We start from the raw sequence: 27752 nt of genomic DNA, 5'->3' as shown, positions 1-27752 counted from the left end.
TAGAAGATTCGGAATCCTAATACCCTACTGCAGTACAAGTATTGACGAGCTGCCACGAATCAAAAGTTCAAAACTCAGGAGTACTCGGGACATTTCTTCTCTTGGAAAGACAACCTTTGACGACCGAAGCCGAACTACGCTCAGCTCAAAGCCTCAACTCAAACTCAATTACTTATCGCCCCAGCCCAGCTAGGATAGTTTCCATCGGAAACTAAACACGCCGCAAGGAGTTCCACAAATTCCCGTAATTATGATAAACTTTGAGGGTATATTAGTAATTTTAAACGTAGACTTCCCTACCAAGCTGTAAAATCCACCGCCCGGCAAATCCTCTCGCCGAAATATCCCAAAATTTTTCTTCTCCCGCTTTCCCCGCCATTTGCGTCTCACCAAATTCTTTCTGGTCTACACTTCTTCCGTTTAGGGCTTTTCCGTGTTCTAAATCCCACTGTTGAAACCCTAATTTCCTGTTGAAGTACCCGAATTTTTGCGTTTCTTGCTCGAATTCGATGGTTATGAATTCGAATCGATGCTCATGTGTGTATTGTTACGTCGCCTAATCGATGACAAACGCCGACGGTTGGAATTACGGGGGTTTCGGTCAGGAGAAGGCGTGCCGGCTTTCAAATACTATACATTCGGAGGTAGCGCCTTGCCTGCCATTGCCGTCACTTCCGGTGTTCTGTGGCGCTCTTGATCAGGAGCTTCGACTGTTGGATGACCAGAGCAGTGCTCGGTCGTTGAATAGGAAAGATGTTCTTGCTCAGGCTAGTAAGATTGCTGATCTACTTAGAGACACTGACGTTTCTTACCTGTAAGTTTTCCCCTGAATTTATATGTATTTTTAAAGTTTAAAGCTTAATAGTGTATGCGAGCTTCAAGGTTTTGACCATACAAGGGAATTGGACTGTCTTAACTGAAAATGCACACTAAATTTACGCACAGTGAGGGCTTGAGTGCACTTTATGCCGGCTAAGTTATTATTTGTTGTTTTTTTGTTGTTTGCCTTTAGTGTAATCCTAGTTTTATCTGCAGAAACATTAGAGATGATGTTAGTTCGTCGCCCTACGGATTTGCAGAACCTTTAAGCCTATACAATGAAGTTCTTCGATACAACTCTGAAGCATTTGGTTACTCCGTTCCAGGTAACGATAGTATTCCTATATTTAAAATTCTATTGTGCATTACTCAATCCTGAGTTTTGCAAAAATTAGCTATTTGAAGTTAGTCATTCCATCTTTATGTTTTCATCACATCCTTAACGGGTATAGAACTTTTTTCCGTGCTGGACTCGGGTTGGGCATGCGATTTCCCCCGTTGGGATCACAAAGATTATCTTCACCCACTTATAGAGAGAAACTCAGCAGTAACACGCATTCTCTCCTTGGATGTTACTGCTGTCAATGCAAGATGTTATGGAGATTGGAGACAGATATGGAAATTAGAGGGGGAAAATAATAAAATGCATGCGTATTGTATTATGGGATCAGGTGCTTTGGCATGCTTAACCCTGGATTACATGCTGGCTAACGAACAAATTTCTTATAATCTATTGATAAACAGTGAACATGAGCATTTGACCTACTACTTAGAGAAAGTGAATGCCACCTCTTAGTTTAGGGTGAAAAGAGCTGAGAAGAGTAAGTTGGACAGTCTGCTATGCCAGAAATATTTTATCTTGATGGCCAATTTTTAGAGCCCAGGCTCTTCCACAGTCTCAGGCTTCACCTTTACCCTTGACTGTTTTAGTGGTGTTCCAACTTCCAAACTTGTTTGATGGGAAAAGTTTGAGTGATAAATAAAGGGGATTGATATTTAGGCAACTGTTTCTCCACGTTCAAATATGTCATTTGCTGATGACATCCAGTTTCTGGTAGAGTGGATTTGGATTTGCTGCCATTTGAATATTAGGTTGATGTTTAGAGGCATCCTTGGTGAGATTATTGAAGCTGGAAATTCTTTCTATACTGGTGCTTCTGATTTGGACTTAGAGAATACTTTTATTGATGAGTCTGGTTCAGCCAGATTTGTACTGTAGAATAACGTTTTTGAAGGCAATACATATTTCATTGGTTCTACTGGTATTGGATAGTTGATGACTTGGATGAGCATTATATACGATATAAGCTTGAAGTGCATATTGTCTATCAATTCCTTTTGGTCATATGTTGGAGCTTAGGGGATGCTGGGATTTGTTGCCAAGGGGAGTGTCACTTACTGTAAAATTTAGTCTTGAGCCTTCTCTTCCATAGTTTATACTTTGTAGTTTTTGTTCATTTACTCTTTTTACCTCTTTATGCCATTCTTTTTCTCCTTCACCACCCAAGACTTTCAAAGAGAATTATCAATTGGAAATGGTTTCCTGGATAACCTAAGAAAACCACAGAATATTAGGTTTGATGGAAAAAAGCGGAAGAGCAATGGGTGGGGAGGGAGGCTAATGCTTTGGCTGGTTCTTTAGTTAAGCAAGGGGTAATTAGGGATCAGTATTATTGGGCTCATTTGTAATTCTTTATTTTTTTTGATGAATGGCTCATTTGTAATTCTTGTACTGTTTTTTCTTTAAGAGTGAGGCTGCAACTCGTGCCTCCCTCTGGGAAGCTTGTAACAGTTGCTTATCCTTACCGATTTAATGAAACCTTAATGAATTTTCACTTATAAAAAAAAATGGAAGAGCAATGTTAGATTGTTGTTCTTATTTGGGCTGGCGTTTATTTATGACCTTATGGAATTCATAACTCTGGATTTTGTATACACTTTTCTTCTCTTTTTGTTGCTTTTTCTTTCTCTCATGTTCTAATGTCTTATTTTATTTAGTTGGTTTAGAATTGGCATTATGCTTATTATGTATTGTATTGTTCAAGCTTCTCAGGTCTTATCAAGGAGGCTAACTACAATATCTTGGTATCTGAAAAGAAACCTTTTGAACCAAATGTTCCTGTTGTTAGTCAAGTCCAAAGAGAGCACGGAGAAGGTTTTAGTCATCACATCGGCGGGAATCTTAGTAATGTATGTATATTTCTTGCTTATCAGCACATATTTGATTTGGTTCCTTCTGTTTCCTAAACTTAGAAACAAATTGGAGTTGCAGGAGGCACCACCCTCAGTTTCTTCTAGAAAACCAAAAGTTAAGAAAAAAGGGGGTGGAGATGTAACTCTATCAGCTGGACCAGATCCTATTGAGCTTCAAGGTTTGTCTATTTGATTTATTGGTTTCATCTTCTTCTTCTTCTTCTTGCACTTTTGGCTTAAGGATCAAGGAAATGAATTTTTAGATGGCATAATTGGGAGCTTTTGTGAGTTGTTGGAGGACCTATGTGGGAGAGCAGAGTTCCTTAATGATGATCAGGATGAAACAGAGTGGCCTTCTTTACCTCTTGCGGATGTAAAAGTGCTTGTAAATGAAGTTATGTCTATCCGGGCAAAGAAAATTCTACACTTGGTTCCTGCGGATATTCTTATTAGACTTCTAATTATAATAGATCGTCAAATCCGCCGAGCAGAAGGTTTATCTATCGAAGAAAATGAAAGTGTAAGTTTGTTATTGCTGTATTTGGATGCCCTCTTTGGTCTAAAGTTTGCACTGTACACCACCTAAGAAGTTGTGTGTGTGTATTTTTTCCTGATTTGCTAGAGTTTTGCTTCCTTTGATTCATTTATATTTCATTTTAGCTCATGCATTTCAACTAGTTCAGAATATTTCTGTACTCACATTTACTCTAAGCTTTGGCTGTTCAACATAAATCTGAATAAGAACCATTGCCCTTAACCAATAAAAAAGGAATTTTGCCCTTAGAAATCTGAATTGTAGCTGCATGTTAACATGGCTTTATTTGATATGTTTACTGAGGATGAAGAAGCTATATATGAAAGTCTCATGGAAAAGACTGCCAAAGTTTGTTTCTAACTTTGTTTTTTTAATAGCTTCATCTCACTTTAGAGCCAGGGTACAGTATTGAATTAGTTATACCACCTACTCCAAATCAATAGAGTAAATCCAATTGTTTCTTTTGATATTAAAAATGGAATAAGTCATATTTCCTGCTTTTTTCTTTTTCTCTTAACAAGGCATTGGTTGTTTCCTTCTCAAAAAAAAGTATCACTTTCATTCCTGTATCAAAGAAGTTATGTCCGTTTATAGAAGTCACAAGCTGATGACTTTCTAGCTCATGTATGAGATGTACACCTAAACGTCTACTCCACCAATCAGAGAAAACAACTTTTGCAAATGCTATATTCCAACAGTTAGAAATATGGACAGGATTAAGTCACTTAATATTGGACAATGTGGTGGAAGCACAAAAGACAGACTAGATGCTCCACTTTCCCAATTACCACCTGCTCTTAATTTCCTTTGCTTTCAAATACACTAATTCCTTTCACTCCACTAACTCCACATATGGCTAAATGTGCTAAATTCCAAACGATGTTATGCATTTTACTGAATCCCTTCGGTAGGCATGTGTCAGCAAGAGCTGACTAGTCCATAAGGATAACCATTGATGCCCCAAAAGCTTTCTGAAGTGAGATCAGTCTTTGGAAGAATAATCATGAACGGCGAGAAGATGTGCCACTACCCCTTCCTAACTTCGTAAAAGAAACACAGAATTTTATAGGTCTTTGCTCTTGAAATTAGATGATTGATGCTGAGGATTTTGTCTAGGTAGGCTTTGCACATAAAGAGGATTATTTTGGAGGGAAAGTTTGACACCTGAATGTACACAAGGGGAAGCCACATTGTTAACTCCAATAAGGGTAAGAAAAAAAAAGAAATTCATCTGTTGCAGTATTATCTGAACTTAAGTGCCTGTGTTGTTTATTAGGAGTTTTTTGCCAGCTGCATTCCTGGCCCAAATCCATTAGAGTGACTTGAGCTATTTCTTGTTTCAGCCTAAACCCAAAGGATTTGGGTTAGGCTGGTATTGGGCTGACAGTGGCCCAGTCTGGGTGCAACAAAGATGTTGATTAGGTATGCAGTATAAATGAAGTGTAAATGAGGGTTATCTCATGTGCTCCTTGTCTGCAACATGCCTCAAATCTTGGGGCCTGAGCCTTTTGACCAAATAGAGATAAATAAAGAGTGACTACAAATAATAAATAAAATCCTAGATATTTTAACCCTCTTATTCTCTCCCCGAAGAACTCTTTGTTATCTTTAAATTATGCCAAAATAATTGATTTCTTCCCACCCCTTATTTAGCCAAAGCATCAGCTAAAGAATTTACACATCTTTTAACCCCTTGCAACCTCACTTCCATATCTTGTGTCAGCCATTTGAACTTCTTTCTTTTTTTTGATCAGCAACACAAAATTGATTCATTAGATTAAAAAAGAGGTACAACAAAGATTTGTGGGCACAAAAACAAAGCTCACCCAGAAAAAAACTATTCACTATTTACAGAATTGCCCAGAACATAGAGTGTCTTTGAGTTCCTTGCTTTGCCAGACCATCAGTCAAACTGTTTGCAGACCTCCTAATCCATCTTATTTGGATCATCATATCTTTAGAAATCTGCTTGTATCTCCTGAATTTATTCCTTAACTTCCATATGATTCCTTCCCCTTTTTTCAACCTGCCCACAAGTACTTTTGAATCACCTTCAATAATCAGCTTAGTAATCCCCATTTCTTTAGCTTTCTCTACTCCATAGACTGCTGCCAATAATTCTGATCTCACCACATCTCCATGCTGAATAGGACCTGAGTACAAAGCTAGAATGTTTCCATTTTCTTCCCTAATTACCCCACCAATACCTGATGGTCCAGGATTGCCCATACAACTACCATCAAAGTTTAATTTCTTCCACCCAACACATGGAGGAGATCAGGCCTCATAAACAATCTTTCTTCTAGATGAAGAACATGCAATTATTCCCCAATGTGCTACTCTGAGAGTAATCACCTCAATCACAGCTTCTTTACTTCTTTCCTTGCCTTCAAAGATTTCCTTTCCTCCCAAATTGTCCAGATCACTGCTGCATTTAAACTTCTTTCTTTCATTGTTGTAGTTCCACAATCTGGCTTCCTCACTTTGCGGCCAACCCACAACCAACTTGAAATCTCCTTAAATAATTAGTTTTCTAATATTCATATGCCTTGCCTCTTATTTATCAAAAAAATATTCATATACCTTGCCCTTTGTCTTTTACACTGATTGGGCCTGAATACAAGGCAATTGATTTGCCTTCTTTAGTCCCCAAAACACCTCCTATACCTGAAATACCTGGATTTCCCATACTGTTTTCATCAAAGTTGAGCTTGATGAACCCAATATCTGGTGGAGACCAACTTGTTTTGGGCTGCAATGTAAAGAGGGACAGAAATGTGGAATAGTGTGGGAGCTCTAATTCCATACACAAAGTTGTAAAACTTTTTAACTCTGATTTCAATTAAAATTCTTCTTTGCTGATAAAAAAAATCTGGTGGAGACCAAAGAGGACTAGTGACAATCTTATTGGGATGAGATTAATAAGTGATAACATGTCTCACCATTGGCTTTGCACAGGACACACTAGTGAGTTGTGAGGGGATAAACACCATGCTATTTGACTTGAAGGGAAAAATATGAAAATTCAAGCTGTTAGAAAGAAAGAAGGGAAATTCAAAAGAAAAAAAATACTGAAATTATATTTGTTACAATAGTAGAACAATACTGCAAGTTGGCCCCAAAATAGCCTTATTAAACAGAAAAGACATGTTGAATCATAAAACAAGAGAATTTTGATATGGCTATGTGTTTATTAAAAGAACTGTGCTTGTGAAGCTTGTGCCTCATCAAAAAAGTAAAGTGGTTAACTAGGAACATGAGATTTGAGGTAAAATGGGTAAGTAGGTCAGCTAATACTATGGCTGATTCTCTGGCTAAACAGGGGGTATCCAGGGAGGTCCTTTTTTGTGCTACTTTGTAAGTTGTTATAATATAGTGGAAGCTGTACTTAACCAACCAGGAGAGGTTGCATCTCGTGCCTCTCCTTGGGACATTGTACTATTCTCCTCTGCTGATTAATATATCTCATTCATTTATCAAAAAAAAAAAAAGCTTGTACCTCATCCCTTAGGCAAGTGAAGTGTGCAGCTGCACATGCCAGTTGTTCAAGCATCCATGGCCTTCTTTTGGCCTAAAGTGTAAAAGCTTGACTTTCAACCTTGATGTCATATCAATTTTTGTATTTTTTTTGTTTTACACATTTTTCTTTTGATTTTAATCATGGTTTAGGTCTTCTTGTGTAGTCAACCTTGGTTCTTTGGTTTTCAATTTTTTCTTTCAACCTTATATAATCCCAAAGACAAGACCTAGGTGTATGCTACTTTCTTTTGTTTTAGTTGGTTTGAATCTACCTAAAATCAATGGAGTGCTCAGTTGGGAAGAGTTATGAGACCTAGATGTATGCTTCTTTTATGTTTTAGTTGGTTAAGTTGCCTAAAATTCAATTAGAGATCAGTTTGGGAAGGGGAAGCCAGCTTAGGAGTTCTAGAGACATAGATGTTGGGCATCTGGTTATTATTTTATTTTTTAATAAATAATTTCTCTCTTGCCTCCCTCCCTCCTCATTCCTGTTGGAGATTCTAAGAGCTAAGTCATTTTGCTTGACTTCTCCTTATTTGTTACTAATTTCATCTCTTTATTAGTTTGGTTACAGTATATTTTCTCTAGATCTGTGGGACTTGTCACTTTTCTTACCATGGTTCTCTGCCCTTGGAAGGGAAGTTGAGTTGGGAATGGAGGGAGTCAGAGTACATTGTGAGATGTTATTCATGTTTTTCTTTTTTCTTTTGTATTTGTTATCACATTAGAGGACAGATCATGTAACTATTTGTAAATGGGACTTCTCACTTTTCTTACCATGGTTCTTTGCCTAGAGGAGGGAAGTTGAAATTGGGAGTAGATAATGAAGCACTAGCTCTTTTTGTTTTTTCTTCTCTCTCCTTTTCTGTTGGTGTCTTCATTATTAAGGATGCCTTGTTCTCCTATACTTGTCCTATTTTGTGTGTATGTATAACAGGTTTATAAAAATGATATACCATTGGAAACACTGTTAAAGAATTGTGTAAACGAGAAAGGTTGAGTAACTGGAACAGAAAAAAAGAAAATAAACCCTTTTTGCAATGATGTGTGAAGCACCAGCTGCAAAGGATTGTTTCTTGCATCTTTTTGTATGCTAAGATACATATGTATATATTATTTCAAATTGTATTTGCAGCCAGTAATTGTTATCTGTGGGATGCTTTCTGTTTTATGGACTGAAGATTTGGAGTTTTACCATGCACAGTTGAAGTTGAATTCTGCCTGTTGGATTTAATGATCAAAATTGAGCTTTCATGCTTGTAGATTAATGCAATTTTGTTTGATTGATGAACAGTTAGCAGTTATGAAAAATTACCTTAGTCCTAGTCCACCTTGGTATAGCCCATGGTAAATTAAGGTAACTCGGTAACATCACCATGTTTAATTAATGCCTATCTCCTGTCTTTTGTAGCCTACTGATTTTTTTTTATTAAAAACATTTAAGTAATTAATTTTGGATGTTTATATAATCGAGAGCTGAACCTCAGGAATTATATTACAAGCTTTATGTTTATATTTAGAGTGCAGCAACAGTGAAGTTTGTGCCTCTTTCTCTATTTTATTAGTAAACCTTGTTTTAATTGCAGTCTGACTCAGATCTTGTATCATCAATTATTTGTGCTCTGGAGTGCATTCATGCAGCATTGGCTGTAATGTCTAACCATGATATGCCAAAGCAGATCTATAAAGAAGAGGTTTGTGTGCTCAAATCTCTTTCTTTCCTTTCTTTTAGCTTTTTCTTGGGGACTGTAGGTTAGGCCATTTGTCAACTTAAGTTATGTCTTATTGGTGCATGCTAATTATCCTGTGATTCAGAGGATTATTGGAACTTTGTCGGATCTAATTAATATAACTTATTGATATCAGGTTATTGAAAGGATTCTTGACTTCTCTAGGCATCAGATCATGGGCATCATGTCAGCTTGTGATCCATCATATCGTGCTTTGCATAAACCAAGTGAAAATGGGACAGTTGAAGGTATGCTTCTTCCCTTCTTAAATGAATATTCAAAATTGTCTTATCTTGTAACATATGCACCATGTTCTTTCATGTATCCTAGGGTACTTACTGATGGCAGTGAAAGTGGAATCTGAGATGGGAATGGTTTCTCTGAGTTATAGAGTTTATATCATCGAACCAAAAGATAGAGGAGATATATGGGATGAGCTTGCTGAGGTTACGGTAGGAAGGTTGGCAGTGGATTTATGCTGCAATACAGATGATGATCTAGACATCAGCATGGAACTTCTGTATAAAGAGTCTTCATTGTTGTCAATTGAAGAAGCATTGACATAACCACAAATTGGTTCATATGACCCAAGTATTTTTCTTGTTTTGAGAGTGAGTTATGTGGTCCAGGTCCATGTTAAAAATTCCAAAAAGTATATAAGAGAGTGTAGCAAGGAAAATATTCTGATTGTCGGCTTGATTTGTAAGTGTATAACAAAGATTGAGGGGTGGATTTGGTTCAACTGAACATGGCAATTGGAATTAGGCAAAATGTTTGTTTGTCTGGGTAAGGTAATAGTGGGGCATGTTATGAAAGGAGGTGATCCTGTTTTGGAGAAGGAAGAAGTTTTTGTTGAATCATTGCTCACTATATGATGGCATTTCTATAATGATATCTGATCCATTATCCATAGTTGTAAAGGCAATAGCCCAAACAATATTTTATCTATAGAAACAGTACTAGCAATTAAGATTATTGATAAGGAGGCACTTGAACCAACTATTTTTATTACCTTAGATCAATTATACATCATGATGGAGCAAAACATGATGATGTTGGTCATAAATTTAGAGCATAGTGATTAGTTGGAGAATTTGACAGAGAATAAGAACTAGCATGAGAAGGTTTAATCAATTTGTGGATGGTTTTGAACTCAAAGAATTGCCCTTAGCTTATAATTCCTTTACCTGATCCAACTTGCAGGCTAATCCAATTTGCTCCAAACTTGATAGATTCTTGTTTATTGTGGATTTGGAGGAGCACTGGGGTGATCTAGTTTTTAGAGCACTTCTAAGGGTCACCTCCAATCATTGGCTGATTATGATACATAAGGAAGTTTTGGGTGGTATAGGTTTGACACTTCGACTCTTTTCAGGTTTGAAAATATGTGTTTTTGTTCTAGTGGTTTTATGGATAATGTTAAGGAATGGTGGGAGGGGTGTAATCCAAGGGCTAGATGGGAAAGGATGAAATTTCATTAGAAATTGAAGGAGTTGAAAAATAAAATAAAGGAGTTGAAATTTCAGGCTCATTTGATGTGAGAGACAAGGGGGAAGGTGGAATTTAAGAAGACAAGGGGCAAGGTGCCAACCAACTGGTTGGTAAGGTCTCTTGCTGGTCGTAGCAAAGACTTGGGATTGAATCCCGCCTACACCTGGGTTGGGGGATGGGCTACCCCCTGTTGTGTAGCCCTTCAAAAGAAATAAAAAAAAGGAGGTTAGTTGGAGACAAAAATCAAGGAATGATTGGCTTATGGGGAAAGGAGAAGAAATTTTGTCTCTAAGTTGGTGGATGGGGTGTCTTTGGATAACCAAAATGAGATTGCTTGAGCTTTTGTGGATCATTTCAATTCGTTGTTTAGGAGACCGTTGGATAATAGACTGTGGCTAGATGGTCTGGATTGGCCTAAGTTGAGGAATCTAAGGCTTGTTTGGAGAGGAACTTTGAGTTGGTGGAGATAAAAGAGATTGTGTTTTTTATGGATAGATCCAAAGCTTTGGGTCTTGATCGTTTTACGATGGCCTTTTATCAATATTGTTGGGAAGTCTTAAAAGATGATTTGTAGAAGGTGTTCAATGAATTTTTTAGGGTGCGGTATAATCAATTTAGGTCTTAATTCACCTTTATCACATTAATCCCCAAGAAATTTGAAGCGTTGCACCCTAAGGACTTTAGGCCAATCAGTTTGATCAATAGCTTGTATAAATCATTGCTAAGGTGCTATCCAACAAGATTATGGTTGTCCTATCTTCTTTGATCTCTCCTTTTCAAGGGGCCTTTGTTCAGGATAGGTAAATTATCGATTAAATATTAATTGCCAACGAATGTGCTGAGGAAATAAGAAGATTTGGAAGGAGGGGATTGGTTTGCAAGTTGGGGATTCTGGGAAAGGCTTATGACTTGGTTGAATAGGGATTCTTGTTGGAAGTAATGAAGAGCTTTGGGTTTGGGGATAGGTGGTGTAGATGGATTTAGGGTTGTATAAAGTCTGCTCATTATTCAATTTTGGTTAATGGGGCTATGGTGGAGCACATTCCAGCTATTAGGGGAATTAGGTAGGCCGACCCTCTATCCGCCTTTCTTTTTACTATGACAACAGATGTGCTTAGGTGACTGATTTCTAGGGCTGATGCTAGAGGTTTGATGAGAAGTTGGAGAATTGGTAAAGAGGAGATTCCAAGCACCATCTTCAATTTGCTGTTGACATAATATTATTCTATGATTGGAGTGATCAGAGATATGTGAGGAGTCTAAAGTGGATCATATTTTTGTTTGAGAGGATGCCAAAATTTGAAAGTGAATTGGGATAAGAGTTGTCTTGTGGGATTGAACATGGGCAATAACCAAGTGACTGAATGAGCTGATTTGTTGGGGTGTAAGGTGGATCATATGCCTATGAGTTATTTGGGCTTGGCCTTGGGGTATAATGAAAAGGGGTGTAACTTTTGGAACCGAATGGTGGTGAAATTAACTAAGAAATTGGCTTTTTTTGAAAGAAGAGCTATCTATCTTTGGGGGGTAGGACCATCCTTATTAAGTCCATTCTTGCCAATTTGTTGATTTATTTCACGTCTATTTTTAGAATTCATGGTGAGTTAGCAAGAAGCTTGAGAAATTGATGAGTAGGGGTGGATTCGAGTTGAGCTGAGCCGAATACTTGACTATTCGAGCTTGGTTCATAGGAAGTGTTAGGCTCGAGTTTGATTCGAGCTAGAGACTTGAGTTCAAGCTTGACTCGGTTCAAAAGCACTCGCAAGTTCAAGCTCGGCTCAGCTTAAGCTCGACTGCAAGCTAAACTTTTTCTAAAAACTAAAAATTATAATTTTTTTTTTATTTTACATACAAAAAAGAATTATAAAAATATTTATTATTATACATACAAAAAAATAATTATGAAAATTATTTTTATATACAAAAAATAGAAATATTATCAATAAAAATGTTATTATATATATAATAAAAATAATTTATTTATTATACTAGGCTCGTGAGCCTCACGAGCCGAGCTTCATTGGGCTCGAGCTTGGCTTGATTAGCAAATATCTGGCTCGAGCTCGGCTTGAAGCTTGGTTTAAATTGAGCCGAGCCGAGCTCAAATAGCTCGTGAGAAGCTCGGCTCATGGCCACCCCTATTGATGAGGGACTTTTTGTGGGAGCCAGGGGAAGGGAGGAAAGATTGTAGAGTTTGTTGGGAAATTGTTAGAGGAAAGATCGTAGGGCTTTGTTGGATTGTCTGGGAAGAGAGAAATCAAAGGCTGTTTGAAGGCAAAGAAAGAAGTGTGGGTGCCTAACTGACGTCATTATTAGTTACGGTGATCCATTGGGTGAAAACTGTGAATCTTTTTGATGGAATTTTTGTGGTAGATTTAAGGCGGAAGTGGAGAGAAGTGGCTTCTTCTGAGCTATTGAAAGAGTTAGTTGTGTCTACATGACCTCCCCCTACTAATGGGTTCATCAAGCTGAATTTTGATGGTAGTAGTGAAGGTATTGGAGGTGTTTTCAGGGATGAGGATGTCAATATTTTGGGAATGGGAGGCGGTACTTCGAGGGAGGTGAACGCCTTGGGCAAATTAAGAGAACCTGTTACGCATCTAGATCAAGGTCAAGGTGTCATTTGCTCGAGTATGTCTTCTTCCAATTCAAATGGCAAAGAAACAATCACTCCTCGTTCCCTTGTAAGTGCAACATATGTTGATCTTGAGGAGACTTCTCCAAGCAAACTCCCTCAAAACCTAGACAGAATTGGTGACATTTCAGGTTTTGGTGTTTCTAGTATGTTTTGTCTTGATTCTTGTATTCCTCGAGTTTTTGATACTAATCTGCCCCCTTCCCCAGTTGTTGTTTTGTCTCAGCCCGCAGGTGAAGCTGACACTCATCCAAAAGCTGCCTATCCTAGTGACACTCTTCCGGAAGCTGCCTGCCCTAGTGATTCAATAGAAGTAACAGAGGCTTTAGAGGATGTGGAGGCTCTGAATGATACTGTGGATGAAGGGGAAAGCATTTGGGGATTAATCTTGCAGACCTTTAGATTCTTGGTAGAGGAGGAATTAGGGGAGAATTTTGAAAAGGAACAGGATGGTGACACTCTAGTTCCTAGTTCCCAGGTAAGTGGAAGGGAGGGAGAAAGGGTAAAAATGGGTGAAAAAACGACAAAGAGGAGAAAAGTCAAAAAAAGAAAAGAGCGGAAGAGCAAGATAAATCTAAGAAGAAGCTTGAAGGAGGGACACCTAAAAGGAGGTAGAAGAAATTGAGTGAAGTGGAGAGATTGAGATGTGAAATGGACTATGATAAGGGGTGTTTTGGGAGAAAAGGAAGGTAGTCAGGTTAGCAAAAGGTGGTGTCTAGGATTGCTCATAAGTTGTTTCTCAATGAAGATTATTAGTTGGAATGTAAGGGGATTGGGGAGTTCCAAGAAGAGAAGAGTGATAAGGGAAATGCTCAGAAAAGAAAAGCCAAATGTTGTGTTGATTCAGGAATCAAAACTATCAGAGGTGGATAGGAGATGGGTGAGAAGTATTTGGTTAGCTAGAGGACTGAGTTGGGCTTTTGCACAACTTGGGGGGGGGGCTCAGGGAGTATTTTGACAATTTGGAAAAACGAGGATTTGGATTGTATAGAAGAATTAATTGGTAACTATACAGTTATAGTGAAATTCAAAAGAAGAGTTGATGGATTGGAATGGGCTTTAACAAATGTTTATGGGCCAAATTCGTATAGAGAAAGGGAGGAGTTTTGGGAGGAATTAGCGGTTATAAGGGGATTGTGGGAGGGTCCATGGTGTTTGGGAGGGGATTTTAATGTCGTCAGGTTTGTCTCTACCATAGGATCATCTCAAGTATGAGGAAGTTCAATTATTTTGTGGGTTCGTTTGAATTGAGGGAGCTGTCGTTGGTGCAAGTTGATTTTACCTAGTCAAATTTTCAGGAAGAACCGCTTTGTTGTAAACTAGACAGATTTTTATTCTCTTCAAATTGGGAGGAAGTATGGGGTGGTTTGGTGATGAGGGCACTACCTAGACCTACGTCGGATCATTGTGTAGTTAGACAGACTAGGAGGAGGACCTTGCCCTTTCAGATTTGAAAACATGTGGCTGTTACATCCAGACTTCCAAAAGAAAGTGAAAGAATGGTGGGGAGAGGATTAGGTGGTGTATTGATCAAAAGGGATTAGGTGGTGTGTAGATGGAAGTGATATAGATTTTATAAGAAGTTACACAAGCTAAAAGCCAGGATCAAAGCTTGGAACAAAGAAGAGTTTGGTAGAATTGAAAACAGAGAAAGAAAGTTCTTATGGCTGGGTAGGGACATTGAGATTCAGTACAGCTGGGTGAAGATGAGTGCCAACTCATTTGCATATGTGTTGGCCAAGCAAGGAGTGAATAGGGAGTTTGTATTTTGGGCTAGTTTTTAATTTTTTCTCTTTGTACTCCCTTTGTATTATGTTTTTGGGGAGCTAAGATATTTTATCTCCCCTCTTGTATCCATATTCCCTCTTTTCTTTTAATTTAATGAAGTTGGTGTTATTGATAAAAAAAAAGAAAACAGAAAGGAGGCTATTATTAAAAGGACTCAAGAACTTGATGCTACCGAGGTAGAGAGGGGATAGAGGCTTGAAGAAAGGGAAGAGAGATGGAAGTTGAAACAAGATTTGGAGGAAATTCTCAGAAAATAAGAGATAAGCTGAAGACAAAAATCAAGATGCAAGTGGTTGAAGGAAGGAGATGGTAATACAAGATTTTTCCGTAGTTTGGCAAGTGGAAGAAAGAGGAAGAACATAGTTGAAAGTTTGGAATGGAATGGGGTAGTGCTGACAAGAGGGAGGAAGAGATTGCAAAAGCTTTTGTGGAGCATTTTAAATCCATTTATGATAACCCAGTTGAGTAAGAGAGACTTTAACCGACTTTGAGTGGTATATTGGAGAAAGGGAATTGTTGGAACCCCTAGAAAGAACATTTGAGGTTCAAGAAGTGAAACATACAGTTTTCTCTATGGAAAGATCAAAAGCCACGGCCCCGAATGGATTCACTATGGCTTTTTATCAAGACTGTTGGGATATCTTAGGTGATGATCTAGTGGAGGTTTTCTTGGAATTCTTTGGAAGAGGAAAAATAAACGTGGGTGCAAATGCTACTTTCATAGCTTTGATCCCTAAGAAGGTGCCACCTAAGGACTTTGGACCTATCAGTCTGATTGGTAGTGTATAAGATATTTTCTAAAGTTCTTGCACTAAGACTCAAGAAAGTCCTCCCTTCCTTAATCTCATCGAATCAAGGGGCCTTTGTGAAAGGGAGACAAATTATTAATCATATTTTAATAGCCAATGAATGTGTGGATTATAAAAAAGGGAAAATGAGAAAGGGGTTTGTTCTGTAAACTTGACCTAGATAAGGCTTATGATTTGGTGGATTGGGATTTCTTGATAGAAGTGTTGAGGAATAGAAGCTTTGGGGAGAGATGGTGTATGTGGATGGAGGGTTGTATTACCTCTTGTCACTTCTCAATCTTATGAATGGAGTAGTTAGGGACTTCTTTCCTGCAAAGAGGGGCCTTAGACAAGGAGACCCTTTGTCACCTTTCCTCTTCACCTTAGTAGTGGATGTCCAAAGTGTCTTGATTTCTAGGGCTGATTCAAGAAATCTACTAAAAGGTTGGAGAGTTGGGAAGCAACAAGTGATCGTCACTCACCTACAATTTGTGGATGATATCATTCTTTTTTGTGAAGGGGAAATTGAAGAGATGGATAATTTGAGATTGGTGGTGATGCATTTTGAGAGTCTCAAATATGAAAATCAATTGGAACAAGAGTTGTGTAGCGGTGGTGAATTTATGAGAAGATGAGGTGCATTTGGTGGCTAGGGCTTTAGGTTGCGATGTAAGTGGTTGGCCTCTAGTATATTTAGGTCTGCCTCTGGGGGGTAAATCCTAGAATAGAAAGCTTTTGGTACCCAGTCTGGAAAAGATTCACTAAGAAGCTAGCAAGGTGGAAGAGAAATTATATCTCACTAGGGGGTAGAATCACTTTAATCAAGTCCACTGTGGGCAACCTTTCTGTGTATTTTCTGTCTACCTTTATGCTTCCTACCAAGGTTGCCAATAAGTTAGAAAAGCTCATGAGAGACTTTTTGTAGGAACTGGTTGACTCAAAAAAAGACCATTTAGTGAAGTGGGAAGTAGTTTCTAGGAAAAAGGAAGCAGGGGGGTCTAGGCATTGGCAATATCAATGTAGCTTTGTTAGGAAAATGGTTGTGGAGATTTCCTTTGGAGTAGGACAGGTTGTGGCACTTGGTGGTGGAAAGTATTCACGGGATGGCAGCTAATGGATGGGATGCTAGTGTCGACCCTAGGGCTTCAAATTTCTCCCCTTGGAAAGCAATTGCTGGAGTCTTGCCTTCCTTTCAGCCTTTCATCAGATTTGATGTGTGCTTAGGTAATAAAATTCTATTTTGGGAGGACCTTTAGCTTGGGAACACCCCCCTTAAGGATAGATTCCCGATAATGTATTCTCTTTCCCTAAATAAATTCAAAACCATCTCCTCACTTCGTATGTCTAAGGGGACTTTGGATTGGGTTTGGGAAGAGGGTTGAGGGATTTAGAAGTGGTTTCTGCAGATGAGTTGTTCACTGTGTTGAGTTCAATTTTCCTAGGTCTTTCCTACCCAGACAGTAAAATTTGGAAATTCTTCAGGAACATTCTCTTGTTCATCTTTTTTCAACGCCTTAGCTTAGTCTTCTATTGTGTCTGTCTCCTTTCCTGCTAAAGGAGTTTGGCATTCTCCTATGCCGCCTAAGGTTAGGGCTTTTTGCTAGGAAGTGGCTCTTCAAAAGATCAATACTATGGATGTACTTCAAAGAAAAAGGCTAGACTAGTGTCTTTCCCCACATGTATGTTACCTTTGCTTAAGAAATGGTGAGACGACGACTCATCTTTTGATTTCTTGCCCTTTTGCTTCTTATTTGTGGGATTGGTTCTCTTCTTTGTTTGGTTGCAGATGGAATCCCCCCTCGGGTGTGCTGAACCTTTTTGACTCTAGCTTCTTTTGACAACCAAGGAAAAGAGGCAGAGTAATGTGGAGAAAAACAAGAGCAGCCATCCTTTGGTCAATTTGGGAAGAGAGTAACAATAGGATCTTCCTAGGGCAAGAAAAATCCAAGGAAGCACTTGTTGAGGTTGTCACCATCAAGGTTATGCATTGGCTGAAATCATCTCTTCAAGGACTTCTCCTCAGTTGACTTAATTAGAAATTGGAGTGTTATAGTTGTATCTTCTCCTCCCTCCCTTGTGGTACAAGAAAGTTGGGTACCACCGCCTCAGCTCAGGGTGAAGCTAAACTTTGATGGAAGCTCCTTGGGTAATCCAGGTCAGTCGGGAGTTGGGGGTGTGTTCAGAAATGAGGAAGGAAAAGTCTTGGCCCTATACTAGGGCCCAGTTGGGGTGGGAGATTCATTAAGGGCTGAAGTAATGGCCTTACTTCAATGTTTGAGACTGGCAAAACAATGGGGAATGCAACAGTTAGAAGTGGAAGGAGACTCCAAGCTGGTAATAGGGTGGATGTAATCTGGAAACTTGGGAGTTTGGTCTCTTAGACAGCCTCTAAGAGAAATTATTAGCTTAGCAAGGAGAGTGGGGTGCACTTTAAATGGGTAAGAAAGTCAGCAAATGGAATGGCTGATACTTTAGCTAAGTAAGGAGTTACTAGGGAGGCTTTGTTTTGGGCTTGTTTGTAAGTTGTTTTTTTTTTTTTTCATCCATTTTGTGGGTGGTAAGTCTGTAATCCTTTCAATTCTCTAATGAAAGTTACCGTTTCCTATAATTTTTTTTTTGGCTCTTTTCTCTGCTCCCATTGGTATTGGTGATTCATTAAGGGTGGAAATCCTTGCTGTGTTGGAAGGAGCTAGGAAAACGAAAGAGCTTGACCTTTCTTAGGTGCTAATTAAAGGGGATTCTAAGTTCAATTATCAAAAAAAAAAAAATGAAGGTGATTCTAAGTTGGTTATTGTCTGGCTTCAAAAAGAGGAGAGGGGATGGTGGGCTTACATAAACGAAAAAAAAGGAAATTTAGACATTTGACACATGGGTTGGATATCAAGCGTAATTGGGTGAAGAGGGATGCCATCTCCATGGCTGATGCTTTAGCTAAACAAGGGGTGGGAATAAACACTAATTTTGGGCTCTATTGTAATCCATTTTCTTGCTTCTATCCGGGGGAGTTAAGAGAGTTTATCTCCTCCTTATTTGTATCTTCCATTTTTCTGATTTATTAATGAATTTCAGTTATTGATAAAAAAAAGTTGGAGAATTTGGTGCAATGTTTTCAAAGAACTCAATATCAATTTGTATTCCTTGAAATCAATAAAGGAAGTTTTGAATACCAGGGTTATTAAAAGGGTTAAAGTGGATAGGCAAGTAGGTTTGTTTCTCCATTCCTTTGGATGTAATCTGGACTATTTGGAAGGACAAATATCAGATGGTATTCACAATAGTGTAGCCCAGGAAGATGAAGTGATAAGGAAGGTGTTTTGCTCCATTTGTTTTCCTGGTTGTCAGTTTTAAATGAATTTAGGGAGTCTCCTTTTAGCAATATTATTTCTGCTCATATTTTGATGGGCTGAATTAGCTAAGTTTATTTGTTTTTTAGAAAAGGAGTTTCTCTTGTCTTGTTGTATAAATGTACAGTCACCCATTTTATGGAAGTTTTGCGATTGTATATCGTCAGTGATGAAATTTTTACCTTTCTCAAAAAAACAACAGCAGGGCGAGCAAAATGATTTATCTAAGTTGTATGGTTGTTGTATGCCAATTATATTAAAAGCAAAACTTTATAAGATGACCATAAAACAGCAGTGTCATGTGGTTCAGTGTGTTAGGAATTAGGAAACGCCATGTCCAAAAACGAATGATTGAAATAATGATTCTACAAATGAATGAAGGTTAAGATTGGAAATGATGAAATTAGTAATGAATGCATTAGGAATGGCTTGAGATTGGTCAAACAGGTGACTGAATGAGGATACATTGACTGAGATGTTTTTTTTCCATGTGCATAGATGGCCGATGGTTTTTCCTATGAAATGGAATGACCGACAGTTAGAAGGCTCTAAAAGAGCAATGATTGGAGAAGGCCAAAGAAGACATGGGCTAAAGAGTAATAAGCAGTGATCAAAGGACTTGCTAGTTGACGTAAGACATGTCTCTTGATAGAGTGCAATGGTGAGGCTGGGTTCATGTACCTTGATAGTTTGGATTAAGGCTTTATTGAGTTAAGTTGTCTATGCATATATGAAAGTCTAGCTGATGTAGACGAGTGCCTTATTGCCTGGGTGCTTAGGTGTCAATAACAGATTCCAACAAAGAAGGCCGGGATTTTTAATATGACTTCCATGATTGACATGGATCATGTTTATCCTTTTCTATTATTCTAGATTCATCAAAAAATAGGCAATAATGTGGACAGTGGACTGGACACACCAAATCATCAATTTCAAAAGGCAATGACACTTCCAGTCATGTAAGTAGTCTGTACAATATAATACAATACAATTGATTCTTATATAGAAACACATCAACAAACAAAGGTAAAAAGCATTACAAAATGAAAAGTACCTGTGTAGAAATACACAAGTTTATTCAAAATACATAGATCAGGTAAGATAACTTATATTTGTATCATGTGACCATCAAACACATCGTATATCAGCAGTATTTTAATAGAAAAAAGATGAACCTTGTACAAAATGAAAATATTTTCTTGTTGTGAAGCACTCTCTTCTCTCCTTTTCTCAAAACTTCATATGCTTTAGAACCCTTTTGTCTTAACCCTCTACAGTAAGTATATAAACCAGTTGAGTGGGTGTATCAACAACCATGCTATTATGTTAGAACTGGGGAATTATGGTGACTGTCTTGTCATTTGGCATGCCAAGCTTTACACCTTGTCACCTAGCTGGCTACTACATTATATAATTTGATGCATCCCCATAAAATGAACTTCAAGAGTGTTTTATTGTGTAGGTGTTGCCTGGGCACAACTTAGGCATCACTTAACTGTGCTATGATCTAGTAGATTAGCATTCATTTATTTGTTTTATCCTCTTTATTGGTATGCTCATGTGATATTACAATTTACAACTGCCTTTTGTCTTGTATTTTTTTGTGACATATTGATTGGATAAGCTTATCATCACTTTTTTTTTTTTCCATCCAGAAGTTGATGATGAAGAGATTGATGCTGAATTTGGTTCAGTGAGCAAGAAGCGCCGTGGTTCTAGGAGTGTTAAAATGAAGAAGTCAACAGTGAACAAGTGTGGTTATTACTATTGCCTCTTTTTGTTTGATTTGGTTTTTAGATCATGTAGCTTTTCTTTGTAAACCCAAATGAGTTATCTTCTCATTACTCTCTGTTGTTATGTTGTCAGGGTTTCTGCTGCAGTTAATTCAATACTCCAGAAACTTTGTACAATTCTTGGCTTTCTTGAGGACTTTTTATTAATAGAACGCCTACCAGATAGTTGCATTCTGCAGTTAATGAAAACGAGCTTTGGAACCTTCTTAGTTGATAATATCCAGCTATTGCAATTGAAGGCCATCAGTTTAATCTGCGGGGTATGCATTTATGTGATTTTTCGTTGACCAGTTGTCTGTTATGCCAATCTCTATGTTCTTATTTAGTTCGATATTTCATGATTGGTTGCAGGTGTATTCTTCATATACACAGCATAGGAATTTTTTAATAGATGAAACACTTCAACTTCTCTGGAAGCTACCATCTTCAAAACGTGCACTGCGAGCTTACCATCTACCTGATGAAGAGCAGAGGCAGATTCAGATGATCACAGCCTTGCTGATTCAGTTGGTTCAGTGCAGTGCAAATCTTCCTGAAGCGTTAAGGCAACCATTAACTGGAAGTCAAATCTTAGAAGCCTCTCTTGATCCTAGTTATCCAACAAAATGCCATGAAGCTGCTACAGAGGGTTGCTGCCTTTTCTGGACTCGTGTTCTTCAGCGGTTTACAACAGTGAAAACCCAGGATGCATCTGAGTTGAAAGTGATTATGGAGAATCTTGTTATGGATTTACTGACAACATTGAACTTGCCCGAATATCCTGCTTCTGCTCCTATTCTTGAGGTGATAGTTCTCAACAAAATACATAATCAAGTGTTTTACATTGGTTTTGTGTTAATAGTGTTACTTGCAGGTTCTGTGTGTCCTACTGCTCCAGAATGCTGGACTGAAATCAAAGGATATCTCTGCACGGTCCATGGCCATTGACATTCTTGGGACAGTTGCTGCAAGGTTGAAGCGTGATTCTGTTCTATGCCACATGGATAAGTTATGGATTTTACAGGAATTGGTTGGCGGAAACAGAGATGATGACAGTTATCCGAAAGATGTATGTTCTATTTGCCTTGATGGAAGGGGTGGAAAAATGTTGTACCTTTGTCATGGTTGTCAAAGATTGTTTCATACAGATTGTATGGGAGTTGCAGAGCATGAAGTTCCTGCTCGTGGTTGGTGCTGCCAATTTTGTCTCTGTAAGAAGCAATTGGTCGTTCTGCAATCATACTGCAAATCACAGTCCAAGGATGATACCCAGAAGAATGAGTTGGTGTCGGAAAGAACTTCTGAAGCTTCAGAAATGATTACCAAAGTGGAGATTGTTCAACAAATGCTCTTGAATTACCTCTATGAAGCTGGTTCTACAGATGACATACACCTTTTTGCTCGCTGGTTTGTTTCTCAGTTGAACTTCTGAAGTAATTCCATGTTTACTATGTTGTTTTGATGCTATAAGGCTGTTCTTTGCAGGTTTTACCTTTGCCTATGGTACAAAGATGATCCCAGATCTCAGGAGAGGTTTGTTTACTACCTTGGTAGACTTAAGGCAAAAGATATTGTGCGGGACTTTGGGACAGTCTCTTCTTCGTTAACTAGAGACTCGGTCAAAAAGATATCCTTAGTGTTGGGACAAAATAATTCTTTCTCCAGAGGATTTGATAAAATCCTCTGCATGCTTCTGGTAAGTAGAATATAGTTTATATTTACATTGTTGTCTTTAGTTGTTATCTAAAACCTTCTTAATTCTTAACATATGTTCTGACATCAGGCAAGTTTGAGGGAGAACTCTCCCATAATTAGGGCGAAGGCATTACGTGCGGTAAGCAGGAATTCATTATCCTTCTAAATACATTCTGATGCATGTGGCAGAAAATCAGATTCCTATTTATGGCTTATTAGCATCATTACTACTTTAATAATTGAAACAGGTTAGCATGATTGTTGAAGCCGATCCAGAGGTTTTGTGTGATAAACGTGTCCAATCAGCTGTTGAAGGAAGGTTCTGTGATTCTGCGATCTCTGTACGGGAGGCTGCACTGGAACTTGTTGGTAGGCATATTGCTTCACATCCAGATGTTGGTTTGAAGGTATCTGAAACCAAACTTATTGTCATTCTCTCCTTTTTTTTGTTATCAACATGGTTTTTTATTTTTAATTAAAGTTTTTTCCTCCTATGGCTCTAGTATTTTGAAAAGGTTGCTGAGAGGATAAAAGATACGGGAGTGAGTGTTCGCAAACGAGCTATCAAGATTATCAGGGATATGTGTATTTCTAGTGCTAATTTTTCAGAATTTACTACTGCTTGCATTGAGATTATTTCTCGAGTCAGTGATGAAGAATCCAGTATTCAGGTTCGTCTTCAAACAAACAAACAGTTCCTTTTTGCAGTGCTAATTTACTTTTGTCATTTGTTTTTCTAAACTAAAATGCCCTGATGTAGAAGTAATCTTGATGGAGAGAGATGGTGGCTGTATCATTTTTTAGTCAAAATATTAGTTGAATTATAAGCTGAGTTGTATTATGATGTATCAAGATCGGTATTGAACTAAAAGTTATAATTTCAATGAAACAGGGTTGAATTATTTAAATGTTTGCTAATTCCATTTTGTTTTACCTAGGTATGTGAACCAGTAACCTAGTATGAAGTATTTCAGTACACAGTCTCAATTTCTAGTGCAAGGGAGCTTCTGTGAAGTTAATTTATTACTTGCACAGAAACGCAAAAGAAGAATGTGACTAGAATTTCAGGACTCAAAACATCCACTTGGCTTCCAAATCAAAATGTTTCATAACATACAGTTTTATAGTCATGCTCATGATTTTGGCCTTCGCCAAACCAACTGTTTTTGGAAACACACAATGTTAGTCCTACTTCACCTTTTTTTTTTTATTGGAAATGGTAGCTTTCATTAATAAGGATAGATCAAGGCGTACAAATGTCAACCATTCACAACAGTGTTGACCCTGAAGTTTATCTCAAAGATTACAACACAGCCCAAAACAGATTACCCCTAAAGGCTCCTTGCTTTGCCATGGTATCAGCTAAACCATTGGCTGACCTCCTGGTCCATTTAAAGAGTGCCTTAACTTCCCTTGTCAAGCAAGAAATTTCCCTCATTTGCTGTCTATAAGTCCAAACCCTCAAACTTTTTGTTTGCAGCCATCCTATTAGTAACTTGGAGTCTCCTTCCACCTCAAGATTGTGGAGTCCCCACTGCTTAGCCAACCTCAAACCTTGAAGCAAGGCCTTAATCTCAGCTCATAGTGAGTCATCCACACCTATTATAGTGCAATCAGTCTACCCTCACCATTTCTGAATGCTCCCTTCAACTCCAGAAGGTCTTGGGTTACCCAATGAACTCCCATCAAAATTCAACTTCACCTTATTTTTCCTTGGTGTAGTGAGCACTATGGGTGAGAGGGGTGAGAAGGACTTTACAGTAGTTGGAAGATGGAGGTCTCAGCTATCGATTGAAGCAAAGAGTTTTAAGTTTGAAGAAGGAAAGGGTGTCTTGAAGATCAGAGAGAGTAATAGGTCGACATTATTGGTAACGAAGGAGGTCATAGTATGGGTGAAAGGTTTTGTTGATGGTGCTATTAACTCATGTAAGGAGGAAGGCTGGAAAAACTCTTTGTCAGTTTCTGGTAAGACCTTTGCAATTGAATTGAAAAGGACCAACAAAGGTTGGTTCATAACTGTGACTGAGTTTTTTGGAAGAAATGGAAAACAAATGGTTTGTGTGCCGGAAGGGAAAAAGCAGAGAGGGTGGTTGGCTTTTGTGGAGGAGAATCTTTCCTTGTTGCCTCGGCTAGAAAGAAGATAGAGGAAGTGAAGGCATCTGGTCTGAAGCCCAAGGATCAAGGCAGGAAGACTCAGGAGGAGGGATGTATGATTGAGACTACTGTGAGTGTAAAAATGCAAGGCTCTGGGCCTCTTGGTTTGGTGGTTGTATGCTCTTCTAATCACCAGAGAATATGGGTAGGAGTAGGGACAGATGAGTGGAAAAAAAGAATGGTGTTAGTGGTTGATAAGGGAGTTAAAGATTGGAAGGAAGTATTGAATGCAATTGCAGGGGTGATAGGCATTGGTAATGAAGCAATGCTATTCCCATTTACAGAAACTAAGGCCGTTCTTGATGCAGGCGACCAGGAGTTGAGCTTCAAAGTAGTGGTTGTGGATGGAGGCCTTATACAGGTCTAAAACTGGAGCCCAAGCTGTAATGAAGTTGCAGTTCAAGATGGGTGCACCGGATTGAAGCTTATTGGCCTTTCTTTCAACCTCTGGCGGGACTCTGTTCTTGAACAAATTGTTCAGAGCTTCGGAGGGGTGCTGTTGCAGGCTAACAAAAGTCATTTGGGTGCTGTTGAGATTAAGGTCGCCGGAATCAAACACGAGAAATTGCCCAGGTTCTTTGAAATCTGTTCCGATGGTGTGTGGTATAAGGTGTGGGTGGCATCAGAAGTTGAACAGGTGTGGTGGGGAAGAACTCCCAAGGTTGAAGACGAAGGTGAGATGGAAGGGTGGTGGACACGTGGAGGAAAGAGAGTGGGGTGCAAAAAGGAGCTGTAGGGGGAACCTAAATTAGCATTTAATCAGTCGTTTGGGGTAAACCAAACGACAAGCATGCCTGTAAAGGAAATTAATTCAAATTTATTTGAATTAAAACACAGTTAGGGTGGGCCGCCTTTCTTTTGCTGATGTGGCGAAGAAGTTAAGTGGAAAAAGTAGCCAAAATGCCTGGTCCGAACCGATTAAGGTGTTGGGCGGGGTGATCACTAAACCGGGGAGCAATATTAGAGACCCACGTGATAACTTAAAAACTCACGTGGGTCGGGGCAAGGGGATGGAACAAGCATCGGTTGTAGAGCGTTTTTTGGGTCTATCATCTTCTAAAATGGCGAGATCTGCTGATGAGAAGTTGTAGCGGCGGAGAGTAGACAAACAGAGTGTTCTACAGTGGATGCCCCATGGAAATCTTGACAATCTTAGCTCAGTGTGACGCTCCTTAGAGAAACCGAACCCAAGGTATGCAAGAGAGAGAAATGAAGAAAGGGAGGAGTTGGATGAAGGTTGGGTGCTCTGTAGCGTAAACGATGAAGATTTGGATGAGAGTTCAGACGACAGTATCTTTATTGGAAGTGTGAATGATGATGGTGGTTGCAATGTGGGTGATATGGGTCTACTGAAGTTTGCAAGTCTTTTTTAGGGGGACTTAGACGAGAAACGGATTTCTACTCTAGACGGCCAGGGATGTCTGAATGATAAGGCGGGGAGCAATGAAGGGGCTGCAAGGGGGTCTAAGAAGATGTGAGGTGTGGGTCATTTTCTTTAGTTATTTCTTATGGAAGTGAAAATTCTTTTTTGGAATGTTAGAGGGCTGGGGTCGGGAAGGAGGAGGATGATGGTATGTGATTCTTTGAAGCAGTAGAATTTCAAGATTGTCTTGCTCCAAGAAACTAAGCTGGAATGGGTTGATGCTGCTACAATTCGAAGTGTTTGGGGGGAGGGCCAGGTCAGATGGAAGGCCTTGGCTGCCTCGGGGAGTGCTGGTGGAATTGTGAGCCTTTGGGACCCCACTTTCTGTTCTTTGGTTTCTTGCAGAATTGGTATTTTCTCAATCACTCTAAGGCTGAAACTACAAGATGGAAAACTTATTCAAGTCACAAACATTTATGGTCCTGTTGTTTCTAGTTTTCGGGTGGCTTTTTGGGCGGAATTATCAGATTTGAGAAACCCTCAGAACTGTCCTTGGGTAATTGGGTGTGATTTTATTGCAACTATTTTGGTGGATGTGAAGAATACAAGGGGTAGAAGAACCGGTTCGATGAACATGTTTGCTGACTTCATAAACAGTATGGAATATGGACGTCCCAATTCAGGGTAATAGATTCACTTGGACCAATAACCAATCTGTCCCGACCCTGGTTAGGCTGGACAGATTCTTGGTTTCTTCAAACTGGGATGAATTCTTTCCTGATTTCAGACAGCTTACCCTTCCTAGACTGATGTCTGACCATAGCCCTATTCAGCTTGTTTGTGGTCTCCGTGAGAGTGTCAAATCCCCGTTTAAGTTTGAAAATGCTTGGTTTGAGGAGGAAAATCTTATCCCCTTAATCAGCTCTGTGTGGAATGAATTGCAAGTGGAGGACTCTAGTTCTTTCGTTATGGCATCAAAATTAAAGGCTGTCAAGGGTAAACTAAAAATTTGGAGTAAGGAGAAGAATATGAAGTGGGTTACTGATAAGAAGGCTTTGTTGAGCACCATTGTTGAGATTGACAGAGCTGAAGAGGCGGGTCCCTTGTCTGAAGATCTGAGACTTAAGAGGTCAATTGCAAAAATCAGGTATGATAAGATGGCAGTTGAGGAAGAGAGGAAGTGGAGACAAAGAGGTAAATCCATTTGGCTTAAAGAGGGGGATAAAAAGACAAAGTTCTTTCACAAAATGGCAAATGCTCGTGCTAGGTTTCAATATAAAGAACTTCAAGCCCATTAGTCTCTTGCACAGTTTCTACGAAATCTTGGCAAAGGTTTTGGTTGAAAGAATGAAGTGTGTGTTAGGCAGTCTTATCTCTTGTAACCAAAGTGCTTTTGTCTTGGGTAGACAGATGGTTGACTCTATTCTCATTGCCAATGACCTGCTGGAGTCCAGAAGAAGAGAGGGGACTCCAGGTGTTCTGTGTAAACTGGATATTGAAAAAGCTTATGAGCATGTTAACTGGCACTGCTTGGATCTGGTTTTGGAGAAAATGAATTTTGGGCAGCTTTGGAGAAACTGGATAAGAGTTTGTATTAAGACTCCTAAGTTCTCCATCTTAGTTAACGAGCAAACGACGGGGTTTTTTGGAAGTTCAAGAGGTTTGAGGCAAGGTGACCCTCTCTCTCCCCTACTCTTCATTTGCGTCATGAAAATTTTATCTCTTTAGCAAGAAGGCTGCTGAGAATGGGCTTTGGGAGGGCTTTGCAATTGCTCCGGGAAAAGGAAAAGTCAATATTCTTCAATTTGCTGATGACACCATATGCTTTGTTGATGCTTCTCCTAATCAACTGGAGGTGGTGCTTGGAATTTTGAGTTGGTTTGAGGTGGTGTCTGGCCTCAAGGTTAATTTGAGTAAATCTTAGAT

General features: G+C 38.9%; 1 protein-coding gene across 3 annotated transcripts in view; it reads left to right on the top strand.

The window, feature by feature from the left end:
- Positions 1-337: 337 nt before the first annotated feature.
- EMB2773 (PHD finger family protein) overlaps positions 338-27752 on the top strand; it is a 57062-nt gene continuing 29647 nt past the window's right edge. For 2 of the 3 annotated variants that reach the window (XM_088899920.1, XM_010261085.3), the window contains exons 1-15: positions 338-814; positions 1036-1145; positions 2873-3009; positions 3092-3191; positions 3276-3532; positions 8653-8760; positions 8933-9044; positions 20498-20594; positions 20709-20895; positions 20987-21418; positions 21489-22021; positions 22100-22310; positions 22398-22448; positions 22558-22716; positions 22813-22980. In XM_088899920.1, coding sequence (XP_088756046.1) covers positions 564-814; positions 1036-1145; positions 2873-3009; positions 3092-3191; positions 3276-3532; positions 8653-8760; positions 8933-9044; positions 20498-20594; positions 20709-20895; positions 20987-21418; positions 21489-22021; positions 22100-22310; positions 22398-22448; positions 22558-22716; positions 22813-22980 — 2913 coding nt within the window. In that variant the 5' untranslated portion in view covers positions 338-563. The remainder of the gene's footprint in view (positions 815-1035; positions 1146-2872; positions 3010-3091; positions 3192-3275; positions 3533-8652; positions 8761-8932; positions 9045-20497; positions 20595-20708; positions 20896-20986; positions 21419-21488; positions 22022-22099; positions 22311-22397; positions 22449-22557; positions 22717-22812; positions 22981-27752) is intronic. The other variant, XM_010261094.3, reaches the window with a different exon arrangement.

The sequence above is a fragment of the Nelumbo nucifera genome, chromosome 3 (genome assembly GCF_055504915.1).
Source record: "Nelumbo nucifera cultivar China Antique chromosome 3, China Antique-T2T, whole genome shotgun sequence".
Classification (NCBI taxonomy): Eukaryota; Viridiplantae; Streptophyta; class Magnoliopsida; order Proteales; family Nelumbonaceae; genus Nelumbo; species Nelumbo nucifera.
The sequence above is the reverse complement of the archived record's forward strand: the minus strand, read 5'-3'. Positions and strand labels throughout refer to the sequence as shown.